At 37.4% G+C, this 21,116-nt stretch overlaps 1 protein-coding gene across 4 annotated transcripts; it reads left to right on the forward strand.

Annotated features, from left to right (window-relative positions):
* The first annotated feature begins 2,322 nt into the window (after positions 1 to 2,322).
* zdhhc21 (zDHHC palmitoyltransferase 21) lies at positions 2,323 to 14,836 on the forward strand. Of its 4 annotated transcripts, XM_055212011.2 has the most exons (10): positions 2,364 to 2,465; positions 2,549 to 2,595; positions 3,173 to 3,250; positions 3,793 to 3,988; positions 4,592 to 4,690; positions 7,600 to 7,711; positions 8,413 to 8,551; positions 11,693 to 11,809; positions 12,980 to 13,023; positions 14,228 to 14,836. In XM_055212011.2, exons 4-10 carry the CDS (start codon positions 3,835 to 3,837, stop codon positions 14,355 to 14,357), a joined length of 795 nt encoding a protein of 264 aa, XP_055067986.1. In that variant the 5' UTR covers positions 2,364 to 2,465; positions 2,549 to 2,595; positions 3,173 to 3,250; positions 3,793 to 3,834; the 3' UTR covers positions 14,358 to 14,836. The 4 variants fall into 4 exon arrangements, with proteins under 4 accessions (XP_055067992.1, XP_055067978.1, XP_055067986.1 ...); XM_055212017.2 differs by lacking the exon at positions 2,549 to 2,595 and having other exon boundaries at positions 2,323 to 2,465; XM_055212003.2 differs by having other exon boundaries at positions 2,343 to 2,559.
* Positions 14,837 to 21,116: the final 6,280 nt, after the last annotated feature.

Consider the following 21,116-nt stretch of genomic DNA (forward strand, 5'->3'; position numbering starts at 1 on the left):
AATAAAATAATTTTCTTTTAAGCAAAAATATTTTCATTAGTCTTGGGGTGTGCGTTAGTTTTAGTCTATATCAATTTTATTTTTTTATTTAGTTAACCAGCAGAGTTTATTTCCAACCTAAAAACTTTGATTGGCTTGGAGCTTATGTATGCAGGACAGTGGCCCCCAGTAGCCAAGATGAGTATTCCTGGTCTATGAAATATTCCCAAAATGTTTGTGCATGAATATGTGTGGGTCTGTGTGTAAAGTACTGAATACTGAATCTTAAGGGGCTGTTAGCTGTTCAGTTTTTAATCTCTTCAATAAAAAACCTTCTGCAGCATCATTTGTTCAATGAATGCACTTCTCTACTGTGTGACTGTGATTTCTGGTGGATGCGTAGACCTCCGCAGTTCCTAAAACTTCTTCCACACTCTGAGCATATGTAAGGTTTTTCCCCTGTGTGAATGCGAAAATGCCGTGTCAGCACCCCAGCGTGGCGAAACCGTGCCCCACATACTGAACAGGCGTAAGGACGCTCGCCAGTGTGTATCCGCAAATGAGTCTTCAAGTTCTCCATGCGTTTAAAGACCTGGTTACACACAGTGCAGTAAATTTTGCTGGACCCAGGAGGGAAACGTTGGCGTTTCTGCTTTTTTTGCTTGGCTGCACTGGCACCTTTCCTCACTTTCTTCAATACAGTCTTGTGATATTGAACATGATGATTATGTAGATCACTTTCACTGTGAAAGGCATGACCACAGAATTTACAAACATACAGGCTGGACTGGACATTTCTCCTCAACTTGTCTCTACAGTTTTGGGGCGGCAGGGTGAGGGAGGTCTTGTCTGATGATTGGTGGAGGCCATCAAATGGGGTGGAGAATGGAGATACACAATCACTGGAAAACAAACTGATTGCTGGGGTACCTAAAGAAATATCTATGAAATGTGGAAACAAAAATATATTAATAAGAGGATATATATGCAAAGAAAACAATAATTATGGGAACAGTTTTGGATTGGTATATATTATAGTATGAAATATCAAGGCTGGGCCATGTTTCACTGTGTTGCTGCTCTGCATTAGGAATCCAATCTTCTAACAGTTTAGACTGGGCTAACGCTATTTTATTAAGGCCAAGCTCCTTATTAGACTTCTGGACAAAACAGTAGTCCGGTCTAACATCAGAAACATATCCTGAGCTGCCATCCAAGACTGGTTCTGGCTTTTCATTCTTTACCTGAACCTGTTCAAACACAGACTGAAATGATGATCGGTCTTGATCACTTGCCTCATACACCATATGTTGTATGTGATTCTTTTTAAACTCATTTTCTGGGTCTGAGTTATCGTTATGTGTGTTATTTTCACATGGACGTCCATTTAGCCGCTCACTTTTCTTTTTTGCACTGTTAACAACACATTCATCAGACTCCTGTTTTTCACACAGGTTCCCCGCTTTGATTATGCTCTGGTTCGGATCAGCAGTGAGTTGTTTTGGGTTGCCTTGTTCAGCATGGACCTGCTGTAGTCGTAGTTTCAGAGTGATGTTCTCCTGTTGGGTTTCATTTATCTGATCGCGCAGCGCTTGAGTCATCAAACTGCTTTTTATTTCATTCACCGCGATCTCCAGCGCGACTTCAAACGCGCCGCGCAGAGCCACTTCAAGCGCATTTTCTACACATCTCGACACATTGGATATAACATGATCCCCCTCGTTGCTTTTGGCAGGAGAATTCATGGTATGAATCTGGTACCAAATATCTGAATAAAGTAGTCGGAGCGTAACTGCAAATAAAAAATAACAGTGAGACCGAAAATCCTTCAAAATAAAAGTCACTGATCTCGACGACCTACCTACATAGAAAGGCCACACCGAAAAATATCAGAGTGAATAATAAATAAATAAAAATTATAATTAAAACTTTAGGGTAGGATCGCATCATGGGGTATGATTTTTGGGATGGAAAATATCATATAAAATATCATAGCTCAAATGCGTGCGTGTGTGTTTGTGGAAGGATTTCGATTTATTTGTTACTGTCAACAGCACGTCAACAGCAGAACGTTTTTTCCCCACATATTTTTTTTTTACTTAACACTTAACAAACACACAAATAATCAAACATACAAATAGATAAAAACACACTGGCAAAAATATCAGGGTTTACAGAATAATATGAGAATAAAACAAAACAAAATAAAATAAAGAAAAACACGTGTAACTTTATTTCAATTAAATCTAAAGCAACAACAAAAACCGTATGGTATAACTGGATTTTTATCTTTATTTTGAAAACTTAAAAAACAAAAACAACCTTAAAGATGGTTGGAATTCTCACATACAGACCGCACGAATGTCTCTTTTCACACCTCGCGGCTTCCGTACAATCACAGTCCAGGAAGAGGTGATATCTTCCAATCTTTAGAAACCAACGTCAAAAACTCCACACGTAACTGAGCTCAGCGCATAAGTACATTGGTAAATATGATTTTAAGTCGGGTTATTTGACGTAACGTTTATTTTCTCATTGTGTGCGTTTGTATTTCGAGATATTTCTTCAGCTGTTTACCAGGTGGGTTTGTGTATCATCCTCGTGGGCATCACTAAGGTATTGCTATGCTACTACTGAGTACATGTTTACAACTTATAGACATAAAATGCACAGCAGTAACACAAAATACAGACACGTGAGTTGTTATTTAAATTAGCCGTTTATGAAATCAACAAATTTATCCTTAAACTGTGGTTCTTCTGTCAAGAAGAAGATAACTGTCACTCTGTATCTGTTATGAAAACATAGGCGTTTTAAGAAGGACGGTGTGGTAATTTAATAATGCTATTATGTTTAGGTTTTATCCATTTTAACAATGATATCAATTTAATAAAATGCTTGTATTTCGCAAGATCCTGGGCGTGAACATGAACAAAGCTAGTGCAGCCCAGTATGTCTCTCGCGTGACTTCATCAATCACCCAAAGTATCGCATTTTCTGATAATCTATTCTAGACACACCTAAAATGTGCATACAAAAAAGAAAAGGGTATTATTGTTTTAATGGTAAGTTTCAAAAAGTCAGTGGTTTTCTTTTCACAGCATGAGGTTATGCAACTCTCCAGACATCTGTTTAAAAAATAAATGGTTTATTGCATATCAAGATCAAACAATTAATTTTTGTGTTTTTTTAGGTTGTCATGGCTAAGACCACGCTGGTGCTTTCTGTGGACTGAAGCCATTAAAGAGGCACAATACTCACTGATGTTAAGGTTTATTCACCTGCTTTGTTTACTTCATTTGCAAGTTCTTATATTACCAAAACCCTCTAGCTTCACATGTTTACTTACATTCAAGTGATACTACAGTCTGTTGAACCAAGTTTCAACACTAAAGCATACAATAAACAGTGCATGTTTTATAGTCATGTAGCAAAATTGAAAGCTATTAGTATAAAGTAAGAATTAAAAGTTTAAGACTACTACTAAAAGTGCTTTTGTTTAGCGTTTTTCTATTTCTGCTAGATGTATTTTTTATGAAAAATTGTATTATTGACATAAACATTCTCATAAAATTATTAATTTCAGAAATTCTCAGTATTTTATTTAGCACTTGTTGTATGTCTGCATTTTTTATTTGAATAACAGCATGCAATCGAGCTGGTATAGAAGCATCCTCTGACATTGACTTTAAAGTGTGAATGATTTAGTAATAAAGACCAGCCGCTTCATTTTTCATATCCTGTTTTGGTTACGAACAAATCAATATTTTCCATATTAAACGGTATTTTTGGCTACATTCTGCCTGTGTTAAGGAGCTGCATCAGTTATCCTGCCACGTACGCTATCCGGAAAAGATGAAGCTACGTCTGCATTTCGTGGTGGACCCCATGGGCTGGTTCTGCATAAGCACGGTGCTGTTTATCTGGTTTTACAACACCCTTCTCATTCCCAAGCTGGTGCTGTTGCCACACTATGCAGAGGGGCACATACCTGCTGCACTAGTGGTCTGTAAGTTACTATAGAAAAAAATACTTTGACCATGTTCTTCTGATAACAGCTCCTATCACGTGTTGGCATCAGTAGAATAGTTTCGCTGAAACCTCGTCCTTCCACAGTCTGGTCTGTGCAGTACATTAATATGAGTCAACCGGAATTCCTCTCAGAACAGAGCAGTACATTTAGATAATGTGGGTTAGTTGATAACAGAGTTGCAAAACAGGTTTTTTACACTTCCTCGCGTGAAATGTTAAATTACAAACCTAGTTCTCTTTTACAATAGTGTTCATTTAGAACCCCTGTTATCCTAGCTCACATCTTGTTTCCGCTCTTTTTTGCTACTAGACTACTAATAATGATTTAATATATGCAAAACAGACCCAAAACACCAACCACCATTGAAAAGGCAATAGCAATGTCAATATTATGAAATTAGTTACAGTTTACCTTAGTTTACATGATCTAAAACTAAAATTATATATATATATAAGAAAATTGAATGAAGTCAATTTGTATTGCAGAAGAGTAATACTTAAGGTTTGGGACATAGAATTTGCTTTGAACAGAAAGTTTGAGAAATATTGTGGTTAAAACACTCTTAATTTTTGACTTTAGGTTACTATCTAGCATCGCTGCTGTGTGTCTCAGCACTGCTCAGGGCTTCCACTGCAGACCCTGGAAGACTTGCTCAGGATCCCAAAATTCCAATTGCAGGTGAAAAGCAAAACGTTTGATTTTTAATTCTTTCTTAAAATCTAAAAACAAGTCTTTGCCCTGATTATTATAATTTTTTAATAGCAATAAATGGACTTTGCACCTTTGAAACTAAGTTAGGATGCAATATTAGCATAATAGCAATTGTGAAAGACAAGTGTCCACACAAAACCACAAAATAGAGAAAGGAACAACAAATGAGTTTTGTCGTGATCTGTAATATTTATAATGTATTGAGATGTTGGCTGCATCCGAAAACTTAGGCAGCTGACTTGTTGCCTGTCTGCCTCATGAGGCAATGACTTCAGAGGCATGAAGGCAGCTAAGAGAAACGCTTTCGGACACACTTCAAAGGCAACGTGTTTGAAATATAAACGGAGAGCGTTTTTGTGATAACTAATCACATATTTGAAAACTACAATACAAATTTCTTGCTAGAAATTAGGGCTGCACGATTTGGGTAATTTTTCCCATTGCGATTATTAATGCTAATATTGCGACGTGCGATTGCGATTATGCTAGATGGTATCATGAGTCAACTTGATGGGTTTTAAGGAAAATCCACACCCAGTTTAGCTAAAATGTGTATTTGTAAAACTAGAAATGTTTTCGTATTGCCACGTGATGTAGCAACTGCTCAGTGTCAGTAATCCTGAATCCAAAATACCGCCATACAACAGACATAGAGTTTTTTTTAGCTACCAGATCACTGTCAACCTACAAGTCCACACATTTATTTATTTAATATAATTGCAACATTTTGCTGTCATATAATCGCACAGGCTGACATCGTGATTACGATTGCGATGCGATTAATTGTGCAGCACTACTAGAAATGCAATTAAAAATTGAAAATATACATTTATTTAGCATAAATTTGTGCTCCAGCCGCTTTCTTGGTTGCCATTTTATTTTTTCGAACTCGACCAGGCTCGACCAATCACATTCCCATGCGTGCACAGGCATAGAATTTTGGGACAAGATCTCAGGAGTCAGAAAGTTAACCTAACATTGGATTCGGACATGCCTTGCCCTTGATGCCTTCCTGCCCTGGAATGCTCCAGCAGAAGGCATCAATTTAGAGTTTTTGTACGCAGTAAGGTATGAGAGGCTGTGCTGTATTGTGAATAAGTCATGGCTGAGGACGTTTTTAATGAAGTTTTACACAAATAAAAGCAATAGAATATGTATCAAACCAACTTTCATGAAGTATAATCATTAAAAACATTCCTTCCACTAGAAAAAATAGTCCCTGATCGACTGTGAACAGCAGCTGAATGTTTCACATATGGTTGCATTGATAAGGGTGGTGGGCTGCGCAGTGATACACAAAATCGTTGGGTGCAGCGTCATAGCTGTGTTTTATCATATATAAAACACAGCTATTGACCAATCAGAATCAAGGATTGGAACCGTTGTATAGTGCATGATATAGTTGAATTGTAGTTTAAAGTTAATCGAAATACTAACTGCCTCATAGACGACTTTGTTTTTTAACTGTAAATACTGGCAGATTGTGAGAGTTATGTACACTAGGAATGTGTTCATATGTCTTTTAAATGAGCAGAATCTTGGCAGAGAGCAGATGTTCACTTTATAAATCCCGCTCAACCAGAAGAGGGCAGTAGAGCCCACCAATTGGTGCAATATAATTTTACTTACAAAAGTTTTCATAGTGTTATGATGTGCAATGATGTTCTATTGGCCTATAAAGATTTTTATGCACACATTATGCCTGTGTTTTTCGTGATGATGCAGGTGATACGCCCAAAGTCTCAAATATGAATGTGTTGGTGAGCAACTGTGTTGGCCCTTAATATTTTGTAGCTACCAGTGTTGATGTAGCTACATCACATGCTACCCATAATCGGAAGTTGATAAACTATAGTTTAAAAATGTGGTTAGCTACACTTACTGTTTTAGTTAAAGGGACACTCCACTTTTTTGAAAATATGCTCATTTTCCAGCTCCCCTAGAGTTAAACATTTGATTTTTACAGTTTTGAAATCCATTCAGCTGATCTCTGGGTCTGGCGGTACCACTTTTAGCATAGCTTAGCATAATCCATTGAATCTGATTAGACCGTTAGCATCATGCTAAAAATAACCAAAGAGTTTTGATATCTTTTCCTTTTTAAAACTTGACTCTTCTGTAGTTACATCGTGTAAGACCGATGGAAAATTAAAAGTTGGGATTTTCTAGGCAGATTTGGTAGGAACTATACTCTCATTCTGGTGTAATAATCAAGCACTTTGCTGCCGTAACATGGCTGCAGCAGGCGCAATGATTTTACGCAGTGCGTAATATCCCTACATCCCTATCCCTACCGTTGGTCTTAGTAAACTATGTATTTACAGAAGAGTCAGGTTTTAAATATGAAAAAGATCAAAGCTCTTTGGTTAGCCTGATGCTAAATCAGATTCAATGGATTATCCTAAGCTGTAAGTGGTACCACCACTAGGTAAAAATCAAATGTTTAACTTTAGGGGAGCTGGAAAATGAGCCTATTTTCAATGGAGTGTCCCTTTAACACCTAATCTATCAATCATAACTTTCAAATTATTAAATTTATTTTTAAGCAGCATTTATCTGGCACAAAGGCAATATGGATATTCGTTGCATTAGACTTTAATTTGGTGATGCTAGTGGTACAGAAATGCCATACATTATTTCAATTTGTGTTGAAGCAATATGTACTTATCAATGAACTAAGTATAAAAGTCACGTATCAATGCATAATCAATAATACATATAGTGTATTTGTTGTTTTTCCTTTATTAATGTGTTTTCACACTCATTCTGCAAATTAAAAATCATTTCAATATACCACTAGATGGTGATCAAGACCTTTTTGCATGTAGATTTATTGTTGGTTCATCATATAATTTTTTCCTGCCTTGTTGTTGCAGAGAGAGACGATTGGGAACTCTGCAATAAATGCAACATGATGAGGCCAAAGAGGTCACACCATTGCAGCCGCTGCGGCCACTGTGTGCGTCGCATGGACCACCACTGTCCCTGGTAAAGAAAACCTCAATGTCACTTACTTTCATACAAACAGTTTTCGTTATTATTCAGAAAGTGACTTAAAATCTCAGTTAGGTTATATGAAATGTTGACAAGGTTTGATAGCAAATTAAGATACAAATTGGAACGAGGCCTGTTGACCTAAGGTCACAGTATAACCTTAAAAGACCCTGTACCTTAGACAGCTTTACATTCCTGGTGGGGTTTTTTATGGAGAAAGTTTAATGAGATCTCCGTAGAGAGGTAAAACGGAGGGAGAAGCCATATCGAGTGACCAGAGCAACTCGCTTTAAGTCCGGTCCTACAGTACAGCTGAAGAAGGCTGCTGTCTGTCTGGATTCAGTAAATCGTGACTCCCTGTCATCGCCTGTAATGGCAAAAAGAAGAACAGGAAAAAAATGTGCCCGTATCAATTTCCGTCTTCGTTTGAATAACGGTTTGACCTGGCACGCTCTGCTTTCTTTCTTGGCCCTTCTCAACCGTTTTGCCTTGCTCATATTTCTTATTTTGGTGCTTCTGAACTTTCCTTTAAAGAAAGAGTTTACCTAAAAATACTTACTCAATTATTTGGTTGTTTTTACTAGCCTATTAGTTTAGACATTGAAATAACTTTTATTTTGAAATTTACATACTCTCATTTTCTTTCTCTCTCTCTCTCTCTCTCTCTCTCTCTTTCTCTCTGTCTCTCTGTGCAGGATTAATAATTGTGTTGGGGAGGATAACCACTGGCTCTTTTTGCAGCTGTGTTTTTACACTCAGGTTCTGAGTCTTTACACGCTCGTGTTGGACTTTTGCCAGTATTACTACTTCCAGCCACTGTCCTCGGTGGACCGGGTAGGGCCAGCATACAAAAACACACCTCTGTTTTATTGTTCCAAGCGCTGAACGTTTTATAGTTTTAACTCAATTAATGACCATTTTAATGAACAGCTAGATACTTCACGATACGGGTGGAGCCTCCACATTTTCTTGAATGTGCACATTGTTTTACGCAAGCACGATACATATGGGCAGTAATATGGTAAAACATTACATAAAGTCTAACATACAAGTGATAAAATAAATTTTTTTAGCAACTCTTACTAAAAAGTGCTTTTTTAAAGTGGTGTGTGAGAGCAGTTTTAAAGGGGTCATATTATGAAATTTTTTTAAGATGTAAAATGAGTCTTTGGTGTCTCCAGGGTACATATGTGAAGTTTTAGCTTGAAATACCCCACAGATAATTTATTATAGCATGTTAAAATTGCCACTTTGTATCCATTTGAGCAAAAATGTGCTGTTCCTTTAAAATGCAAATGAGCCTTTGAAATGCAAACACTGATCACAATGATTTGTTTGTTGAAATTGAAACTCAATTGTGCTGTCAATTTTTTTCTTTCTGCACTAAATGGCAGTGCTGTGGTTGGATAGTTGAGATTAAGGGGCAGTATTATTGTAATTGGCCTTGCTACCTACCTCACAAAACAGGCGAAAACTGAACTACCTAATTTTCACATGCTTGTACAGAATGGTTTACCAAAACTTAGTTACTGGGTTGTTCTTTTTCATGTTTTCTGGGTTGAAAGAAGCACTGGGGACCCAATTATAGCACTTAAACATGAAAAAAGTCAGATTTTTACACTATGACCCCTTTAAATAAATAAATAAATTTTAAGTTAAATTAAAGTTTTTGCTAAAATTATGTAACATTTTTCAAAGCAATCCTAAATCAGGAATAATTACAGTAATTTACAGTTTATTTGAAGGTCAAGTCATGTGTGCATTATTGTCCTATACATGCAAACTGTGCACACTTTTTATACTAATGCAGAAATAGTACATATATGTCATTTTTAATTTATCTGCTATAGCTTATTTTGTGGTTTAGCAGAATCTTCTCAATGGATGATAATTAGCACTGGATTTACACTTGTTAACTGAGATTAGGGGTGGCATTAACATTACTGCAAAGTGCTGAATGCTGCTAATTTGAATGAGAGAAACTGAACTTAAAGGAATATTCCATTTTCTTGGGGGAAGGGTCCAGATGGTTTGCTCACCACCATGTCATCCAGGTTGTTGATGTCTTTCTTTGTTCGGTCGAGGGGAGGTTGTGTTTTTTGAGGAAAGCATTCCAGGATTTTTCTCATTTTAATGGACTTTAATAGAGCCCAACATTTAATACTTAACTCAACACTTAACAGTTTTTTCAACGGAGTTTCAAAGGTCTATAAACGATCCCAAACGAGGCATTAGGGTCTTATCTAGCGAAACGATTGTCATTTTTTACAAGAACAATAAAAGAATATGCTCTTTTAAACCACAGCTTTTCGTCTGGGTCCGGTCCAGTGCGACCTAACGTAAATGCGTAGTGACGTAGGGAGGTCACGTGTTACATATATAAAACGCACATTTGCGGACCATTGTAAACAATAAACTGACACAAAGACATTAATTATTATCATTCGACAACCAGCAACGTCGGAACGGTCCTCTTTCAACACACTTGTAAACACTGGGGCGGAGTTTCGCGTTCGTCCTCTGTGACCTCTTGACGTCATGACGTATTGCGTGGGGTCGCGCTATCGCATCACGACCGGATTTAGACGAGAAGTTGTGGTTTAAAAGTGGATATTTTTTATTTTTCTTGTCAAAAAAGACAATCGTTTCGCTAGACAAGACCCCCACGCCTCGCTTGGGACCGTCTACAGTATTTTGAAACTCCGTTGAAAAAAACTGTTAAGTGTTGAGTTAAGTATTAAATGTTGGGCTCTATTAAAGTCCATTAAAACGAGAAAAATCCTGGAATATTTTCCTCAAAAAACATAATTTCTTCTCCACTGAACAAAGAAAGACATCAACATTTTGGATGACATGGTGGTGAGTAAATTATCTGGATTTTTCTTTTACGAAAATGGAATATTCCTTTAACACCAGATGCATTTTTTTTGTGCATGTTGATCAGTCAGTGCTAGACTTCACTTGATACCATATGCCCAAACCAAAGTGTTAAATGCTTTAAATGACACATACATTTTCTGATGGTCATAACAAAATGATGAAGTATTATAACCTGGCATAGATATACTTTCAGCTTTATAAAAAGCAGATTAATGTTTCTGGAATTGCATTTATTTAGCGGTGCTATAAAACACAGTACCTTATTCACAATCTTTTATTGCAAACCTTTAAGTTAGGGCTGTGCAAAAAATTGCCTGCGATTCTCATGCGTGTTTTATCAGTAAAGCCGGTTCATTAGAAGTAAATCGCCATCAGCTGCTTTCAGATGGAGTGGCGTTTACTACACAGAGCCATAGTTCACAGAGAAGCTCGGCAAAATCGCATAGATTTTCGGAGTAGATTTTCCTCGATTATGAACGCGATTTTGCAGAGCTTCTCCAAGAACTTTGGCTTTATGTAGTAAATGCCACTCCATCTACATATTGATTTGCAAAGAACACAAATTGCACATGCAAATAAACAACAACATTCGTTCATCAGGAAATCATCACAAGTGTGTTTTATTGTACAAGCGTCTTTGCAGTTTCATTATTTACTACTAGCAGAAATCTTAAGTGTTTCTGTGAAAATGTTAAAATTGACAGTAGCGTTATTTCAGCTTGAATTCACAGTAACACTAGACCAGCTGAGCTGTCATTGGACAATTTTCTTTTTTTGTTTATTCTATGATGCATTGTGTGTAAATAAACAGATGCAATTGAGAAGTAAGCGGTGATTTAAATGTGTACAGCAACGGCTGTGTGTGAGAGATAGTGGTGTTATCTCTTGTAATAGCTTAACTTCATCACAACAACAACCAAAATATTGGATTCTGTGTATTTGTCTGTATTTGGTGTAACTAGGAACAGAAAAGCCTTCAGCAAAGGAAACAAACATTAGGTGTCACATCACTTCACACAGCCGCCGGTAGTGAGGTGCTGTGATTTGGATCTGAATGCATAGACCATATGTCTGTAACCCTTTCTTTCTCCTTAGGGGGAGTTTGCAGTACGTCACGAATTAGCTCTAATACGTGTGTCCTGTTTCATGGGCTTGCTCATGTTTGGGGGAATGAGCGGCCTTTTCTACTCGCAGGTCACTGGAATCCTTGCAGTAAGTCTTTTTCACTTTTTAGCTGATCTCTTTTTAGCTTACACCTTTTTCACCAAGCTCAGACATAACCTAACCTATAAAATTATTATTGAGTAACACATACAACATTACTGATACTCTTGGGAGTCATATTCCCACACAGTTTTGAAAATGTTGCGCCACCACGGATATACAATTTCATTTATGAATCTCAATCTGCTGGTACGTTTCTCATTGGCCTGTATATTACTTGAGCTTTGATGCTTACTAACTTGCAGGACACTTTTACAGCACTAATCTAACTTGTGTTGCTAAGAGTCCATGTTAAGCTGCCTTATCTCATGTCCTGTGCTCTCCTTTAACCCTCTACTTATCCATAAACCTGCTCCCTCGCCTACCATCCCATGGCGCGATGTGCTACAAGATTTAACGGCTGACGGGGTGGTTAGCCCGTCGCTCTGTGCCAGTCATAGCAATTGAACTAACAGACTAAAGCACTCATCCCTGCTAAGATCCTTTCCTCACACATCCTCTTTGAGGCCAGCCTGATTCTCAGCCAGGTCGGATTGGCACGCCGCTGGCCGCCCATGGCCAAGAGCGTGTCCAGTAGCGGTTTAGGATCTGACTTCATTGCTAACGCAAAATCCTCAACCTTTACAACTTACAGGAATCCTTACATAACACCTGATGACTGCTTGGACACTAGCCTTGTTTATATGTTTCTCTGCTGGTACATACACAAAGCACAGATTGTTTGAGGAACCCAGTGTCAATCACGCTTTCACCACTACCAGTCCCCTCAGTCTCGCCTCTGTTAATCCAGCCTTATTTACATATTTTTTGTCTGTTTTGCCACGTCTCTTCACCTGGCAAGCAGGGGGGATTTTAGCATCCCTATGCACGCAGGCCTATTGTCCGCAGGCAGATGCCCTTTTGCCCCCGTGCCAACTTGGCAAGGTGAGGAGGGCACCAAGGGAGTCTTGCTGTTGTCAGCTTCACTGTCTCTCTTTTGTCTCTGTGTATGCTGTAGCGCTTTTACTCTCAGCGTGGGAAAGATCAAAAACAGATCCAACTCGCATCCACTGGCTCGATGTCAGATATTTTCGTGAATCGATGCTGTGTTGTTTTTTACATTTATAAGAAATCATACATCAGTAGTGATATCAACATCTTTCATGTTTTCCACTACAGGACACGACTACTATAGAGAAGATGTCCCACATGATGGAAGATGTGTGAGTATCTAAACTTGCTACATCTTACAGTCGGTCAGCAGTGGTGGTCCTCTTACAGATGGCATGTGATGTATGAAGATGTGTTTTATTTTAATTATATTTTCACGTAATATCACATCAAGCGAAGCATGCAAGACTAAACGGTCTTTTGCCGTTTAAATCAACCAATCAGGATGGATATACAAGTAACATTTGATTTGATTTGAAAATGTGTTTGAAAAAGAGAAATGAAAGGAATTTCGCCCCCTTCTGTATTAAAACCAGTCATTGTTGGAGGTATCTTTATTATTTTAAATCGGTTTCAGCTTTACTTAAAAGGATAGTTCACCCAAAAATGAAAATAATGTCATTAATGACTCACCCTCATGTCGTTCCAAACTCGTAAGACCTCCGTTCATCTTCAGAACACAGTTTAAGTCCGAGAGCTTGTTGACCCTTCGTTGAAAATCTACGTACGGTGTACTGTCCATGTCCAGGCAAGTAATAAAAACATCATCAAAGTAGACCATGTGATATCGGTGGGTCGGTTGGAGTGTGTTGAAGCATCGAAAGTACATTTTGGTCCAAAAATTACGGCTTTATTCAGCATTGTCTTCTCTTCCGCATTGTGAAGCGCATTAAAGTCACGTGACTGCAGTGACGCAGATGATGTGTTATCCTCAGACATGTTTGTGAAGTTTTTTTTTTTTTAATTTACAGCGTGTGTCTCCCTCAGACTGTAAACAAAGCCCGGGTGCACAAAAAACAAAACAAAAAAAACGGCTGGGGCGCACCAGATAACACGTCATCCGCGTCAATGCAGTCACGTGACTTTAGTCTCGCGCAGGCTCTTCACAACAGACGCGGAAGAGAAGACAATGCTGAATAAAGTCGTATTTTTTTTATTTTTGGACCAAAATGTATTTTCGATGGTTCAACACATTCTAACTGACCCACTGGTGTCGCATGGACTACTTTGATGATGTTTTTATTGCCTTTCTGGACATGGATAGTATATTGACATAGGTGAGTAGATACTAAATGCTTTTCATCCATATTAATTTCCCTGGAAAATTGTTTTACAGACTGACCGCAGACTGCTCTTTAGTACTAATGAAATGTATCATCTCATTACCCATAATGCTTGTAGCATCTCTGTCTATCTTATATATTATAATTTCACATGAACCAGCGACATGTAATTTAATTTATTCTGCTCTCCCAGTGGCCCAGGGCGGTCGTGGCAACAAGCGATGGCTGAGGTGTTTGGCACTCGCTGGAAGATCCTTTGGTTCCTGCCGTTCAGGAGCAGACGGCCTCTAAAGCTCAACCTGACCTCCCGTTCTCATGTATAGACAGACAGACAGAGACTCGCACATCAATCCAGTGGTGAAGGTCAACCTCTGCCCTCTCTCTCTCTCTTCTCTTGTTCTCAGTTAAAACGTCTTCACAATGGCTTAGACTCTCAGCTCTAATGGATCAAACTCCTTCAGGTTCTTCATAAAAAACTGACCTGACTATTGATATAGATACATCAAACAGAATACTGCTGTACAATCAGTGTCATGTTGAAAATGTAGATGTAAGGATTAATGATGAAACAAGTTGAGGTTTTGTTGTTTCCAGGACAACCCTTATTTGTTTAGATCTATGTCTGGATCATGTGAGAAGTTGTCATGCAAGAGAGAAGCGGAGTGGGCGGAGTCTGTTGTCTGGTTTAATGGCCCTAATGGTTGATGGCTCTTGAGGTGAGGCGTGACCTCTGGCATGAGTGAAAGACACTGCTGAAGTCCAAATGCCTAACAACACACACACACACACACACACACACACACACACACACACACACACACACACACACACACACACACACAATAACAAATAGAAACATGGTTTACTATCTTGCATATAAGTACGCATACCTCACCAAGCACTGCTAATGCCACTACTGAACATTCGACTACTATAGCATTTTTAAATTTTATTTCAATTTATCATTTTCGTATTTGTGCCTTTTTAAAATCCAAAGGTTTTTAACTTATTGTGTTTTTTTAAGTATTTGTTTACATTTAGATCACATTTTTTAAGTCTCTTAAAAAAAGTTAATTTTTGATGTCTTTGAGGGAGCATTTAAACCAATCATAATAATAATTTATACAGTTTTGTTTGTGATAATAGTATTGTTGTAATACTCAAAAAAGTCAAAGTTACAAGCAAACAATATCAACTTTAATATATAGATACATTTATTTGCTTTACTGATGTTCATTTACTTTTGTAAATCAAATTGGGGAAGGGGGAAACATGATTTAACAACATATTATTTTTTATTGTTTATTATTTTTGGCCAGTTTTAAAACAATGTTATTGCACTGAGGCCCATTACTAAATTAGAGTTGTGTCATTAAAGGAACAGTATGTAAGAAATTTATATCAATTAATCATAAAATGGCCCTGATATGTCACTAGACATTAAGAAATCATTTTCATTTCAAATACTTATATCATTGACAACAGTGGTCTGGCCAGGATATTGTCATTTAAAAATTGGAGTTGCAGCCCTCAACTGATGTTTATGTTGTCATTTTGTGTATTGGCCACCAGTTGTGTGATTGCAATACCAGTTTTGGCCACAATCCTACATACTGTTCCTTTAAATTGACTTTCTTACACTGTCAGAAATAAAAGTATGAAAGCTGTCACTGGGACGCTACCCTTTTAAAAAGGTCCTAATATGTATCATTTAGGTACAAATATGTGCCTATCTAGTAATATGCACTCTTTAGGTACAAAGGTGTAGCCTACTTTTTGAAAGGGTAGCGCCCTAGTGATCTCTTTTGTACTTTTATTTCTAAAAGTGTACTTTTGTACCCATTTCAGATCAACGCCGAAATCTAGGAGCGAATCATCTATTATCTGAAGTGCCTCTAAACATGCAGTTTTTACTAAATTTATTCAAATGAACAGCCGTTACAATAACTGACTTTGTATGAAGTGCACATGATTGTACCACCACAACTGTTTGGATCACGTTTACTTTTCCAGTTTGTTTCACCTGAATACAGAATAATGATCCATACTTTCATATTTATGAAAAACAATTTTGCCTAATAGGTCTTTGTTAATGTTATAAACTTGTTGGTTGTGGTCACAGTTGTGCTTGAAAGGTCAGTAGCTGGTATGAATGAATGCTGACATTTTGTTCTGACATTATGAGGAAGAAAATCATGTGTAGTGGTTTCATTACAAAAATGGACACTAATATCCTAGTCTAAATTATTTTGTATTTGGCAATTGGACATTAGTTCCTTATTTAATTTATTTTGCGAAACACTCCAAAAAATTAATGTTATAAAATTGCTACTTATTTTGTGTTACAACAATTTAAAGCAGACATATTTATTTCTCAACAGTAACTTCTTCACAAAAGATTTTTTCTTGTTATTTTTTATATTTTTGATATTTATATTATCATGTAATATGGCTATAAAAGTACTACTGGCTGGGTTTTTGGATTGTTTAAGGGAGTTCATCTTCACTGTTTTCTAATATTTGAAAAATGCTTGAGCTTTTTTTGTTGCCTTTTATTTGTTTTGTTTTTTACATGAAGACATTTTAAGGATCTTTTTATGGGTAATCTGATTATTGTCATTTTAGTAAACGGTACAGCGCAGAAACTATTTGATTTCAATACCTGACTCATATGACTAATGAAATTTATGTAATATGTTAAACATTACGGCACTCTGACATTCTTATATTAGCCTTATATAAATTATTAAGAGAGCTTATATAAGATTATTACTCATTGTAGGTATACCTCATATTCATATATCTGTATCTCCATCATAAAGCAATAGAATTTATTCACTTATAGCAAATACTACTATTGTATGTATAGCTACAGTAGATCACTGAACATTATTTCAATTTACTCATTAATATTGAAACTACTTATGCTATTTAAAAAAAGTGACTCTTCAGGATTGATTGATATTGGAATGATATTGGTCACGGTGTTTATATTTTTTGTTTATTTGTGGTGTCAGTCAAAGTGTTTATTTTGTAATCATTGGCATTTGAAGTATATCAGAGAGAAATTATTTATGCAGCCTTGTTTTTTTTTTTAATAAAAGATTTTGGCCTGGTGTTTGGTGTAATTTTTTGTGTGCACTTTTCTCTGTGGCCCCTCGGTTGTTAAATTTTATGCTTGGGTAAATAAAGACTCGTATTACAACATCACCTTACACCGCATTTAAAACCTTTGTGATCATTGCTGACAGTTTATTTACTGCTGCTCATTTGTAGTTTCCAACATCCACGTATCAGTTCATTAAGGGCATCTAATTTGATCCAGAAACAGTTTTAGTTATGCTGGTTAAAAGTCTCCTCACATCCTGATAGCAATCACTATGTTAAATTTTTAAATGTATTTGTAGAAATTTATGTCATCTGTAAAAAGGCGTACGACCAAAAAATGTTCAACCAATTATAGATCTCGGCTCGAACTAACGTTGCCTTTTTTGTCCCTCATCCGTAAGCGTGATTTGAATGCCACCGCTTTTTCACGCAGACACCACAGTCATCGGCGCATTCGCGTGCGCTCACATCCCGTCTGTAAGAGGAGAATAGCAAACTTTTTTGCTGAATTGACAACCTGCACAGGAGCCACAAAACGAAACACATGTTTTATAACAACAACAGCAAAAACTGCCTGGATCTAAGAGCAAAAACCCTAATTAACATCAGTAACTTTACTGCTTTACCACAAGATGCAAAGCTGCAGGAGGCAACGGGTCTGAAAGGGTCGTTGCACTGTTTATTTTGATAAGGTAGGTACGCGATATGTTTGTATTGAGATGGATTCAGATATTCTACTTTGATAAAACATTGTGTTGCTTGTAAAATTTGTGTTCGTTTACGGATTAGCATAACGATATAGTTACTACGTGTACACAACCGAAAGTGTGCTTTAACTAATTCTGATGTAAACCTGTTGTCTATTTTGGTAATGTTATTCGCTTTGTACTGCAAAGTTTTCTCACTGGTAAATGAGACATGAGATGTGGACATCTGTGGTGGACGATTTCGAAGTACGGTTCATGAGGCGTAGAAACATTTAAGAATTTTTTGTTTCGAATCATTGGTTCGGAGCTTGTTTCAAACTGTCCAAAGTCACGTGATTTTAGCAAACGAGGCTTCATTACGTCATAACTGTTTCGAAACGTTTCGAAGATCCGACGATTCACAACTAGGGGGAGTTGATCACAAATGACCAGTTTGGGTTAACTCGGATGAGTTTTATTATAAAAGTTCATAAAACATTCATCCTTCTGACTAATAACACTACCAGTTTGTCTACTTTTTGTTTATAGACAGATTTAATGACAAAAATGTGCATAATTAGAAAGGGAGTTTGTTTTAATGATTTTTTTTTGCCATAAATAAAACTAAAAATATTGTTTTACACTTACATGCATCAATGGAAAGCTTAGACTATTAAGCTTTGGTGGTGATGTATAAATCTAAATTCTCAAAAACCCTTATGAGTAGTTTTGTGGTCTAGTGTCATCAAATACATTTACAATTCTACTTGGTTGTGAACCAACAACCTTCCCATTTTCATCAAATGCATTAGTGTTCATGCATGCACATGCGTTTTTATTCATACCGCATCACAGCCACAGACTTGATCGTTTTGGCTGAAGCTTTGTAAAGCTGGATTTGCTCTCTTCAAACCTTCGCGTTTGGCCTTTGCGTCAAAAGCTTTTCTTGAGACAGTTAAACAATTAGCTCTTAGGCCTGTGGATGAGATTACAGCAGCTGACGTTTTGTACACCTTGGGCTACTTTAACTAATGATTGACACGATCAGAGTTGTCAGCTGATTCCCCACCTGTTTATAGGTGTGTTCGACATCGGCTGTGGCTGGATGTAACCGATCGGCGAGATTAGCCGCGTGCAGGCGGGGAGGAGCTGAAAACGGAGACGTGAAGTCGGACGCGCTGTGGTTCCCGTAGTTTGCTGCATTTACGTCAGGCATGGCTGATCACGTGCCGTTTGCTTGCTTAATCGCATTAAACATGATTTGTAAGATGTAAACTTCATAAAAAGTGAATTATACTGTTTTGAATGTCCGTGTATGAGCATGAGTGGAACTGTAGAGGCTACAGCATCTGTTTTTACAAGAATAAAGTTCATGATAAGCAGATATGATTTAAATACCAATGTAGTGGGGTCTACGTTTTTTATCCATTTTATTTTGATGAACATGACACAATATAACATCGCGACTACATGAAAAGTTGAACTGTTATAAAAATACAGATTTGTGAGCATTTGTGAAAATAAACACGAAACACACGTGATTGTTGTCATGTGGTGAATCCGACCAGTCGTGAAACAGCTGTGTCTTCATTACAGCCCGTGCAGCTCCTCTTCGCGAACTGCGTTGGCTGACAGGCGGCTGATCTCGAGTCGCTCTCGCGGTTCTTTAGAGCCGTATGGCGCAGTCACGTGCCTGCAGCGCCAGCTGAAGTCGGACAAAAATACTAACCGGAATGCACTGCTTCAAGTCAGCCGCCGATCGGTCTGCGCAGCGCCGCATGAAGTCGAACACACCTAATAGTAAAGACAGACCTTAAGCCTTTAAAAAAAACAAGAGGCACTCTATAGAGAAAGGAAAATATTGTACAGTGGTCTACCATGAAAACAAATCCGGGTTTACAAGGTTCAAGGTGCATCCGTTTTGTTTAGTTTTACACGTAGAGAAAATATGTATGTAGAACAACCTTTCATTTGGCTGTTAAAAGGTTTTGTTTTGGGTGTGTTGTTTTGGCAAGATTTTTGGCAATGGCAGTGGTGCTTTGCCTCCCAGCAGCCCTCTATGTGCCTGGCCAGATGCCCAATGCCCTCTCTGCCTGTCTCTCTGTCTCATGTCCTGGTGTGTGCCAGGGTCTCTCTGGTGATAGGCGCTGTTCCACACACGGTCACAGTGACAGTTAATGCCAGTTTGGGGTTCCAGTTGGAGGCCCTGGCAACACGGGCATACTTATGGCCAGTATCTCTCTAACCAGTGGCTGAAAAACATACAAGGTCTGTCGGATTAGGTTTGTGTTCTCAAGAGCTTTGACATGAAACCATTACCATAATACTTACTTTTGGCTTCAAATAACTACTTTTTCCATTATTGTGATTTTCTTTTTGTATATATAATTAATACATGGAGTTTAGATGTAGTTTCTTGCATCATTTATCATATATGTACAAAATCACTTTGCCATTCATTTACCTTCACTATTTTTCAACATGATCTCACGGAAAATCGAGTTATAGTCATTAAAAAGTTGATTAATTTATTTGTGTCCAATGGCACGAAATTCAGCTTTTTTCGTGCCTTGAGCATGATCGTTTTTTTCCTATCACAAATTTCTATAAATAGTTTTTCTTGTCCGTGGCACGACTTTCTTTTCATGTATTGTTTTTTTTCTTCTATTTTTTAAAAATCATTATTGCTTGGGGTTAGATTTGAGGTTTGGGTTAGGATGTACTTTTATGTATTGGTTTCTACATGTTTTTCCTCCGTTTTTAAAACTATTCTTGCCTAGTGGTGGGGTTAGAATTGGGATTTAGTTAAGGATGTCTAAAAATAACAAAAGTGATTCTAACCCCAAGCGACAATGGTAAGAAACTATGAGAAAACAATACATAAAATGAAATGAAAAAGAAATTCGTGCAACAGACACAAAAAACTATTTATAGAAATTTACGAAAAAGACATTCATGCTCAAGGCACGAAAAAAGGTTAATTTTGTGCCATGGACACAAATAAATAAATTTTTGCGTGACTATAACACTGACTTTAGTGAGATCAGTCTGCTATTTTTTGCTTGTGGGACATTTTTCTAAGCTCTGTCCAGTCAGCCGCCTCCCTCACAACATTAAAGAAACAAAATCTTCAAACATTCTTGTGAATACTTGACAGCAGTGGTGTAGTGCAGGGTATACGGAGTATACCCACTTCTTTATTAGATGGCATGGGGTATACCCACTTCTACATTCTAAATATGAATAAATAATATACATTTCATAATTATCCTTTCGCTGAGAAGTCAA

Source organism: Misgurnus anguillicaudatus, chromosome 21 (assembly GCF_027580225.2).
Source record: "Misgurnus anguillicaudatus chromosome 21, ASM2758022v2, whole genome shotgun sequence".
NCBI lineage: Eukaryota > Metazoa > Chordata > Actinopteri > Cypriniformes > Cobitidae > Misgurnus > Misgurnus anguillicaudatus.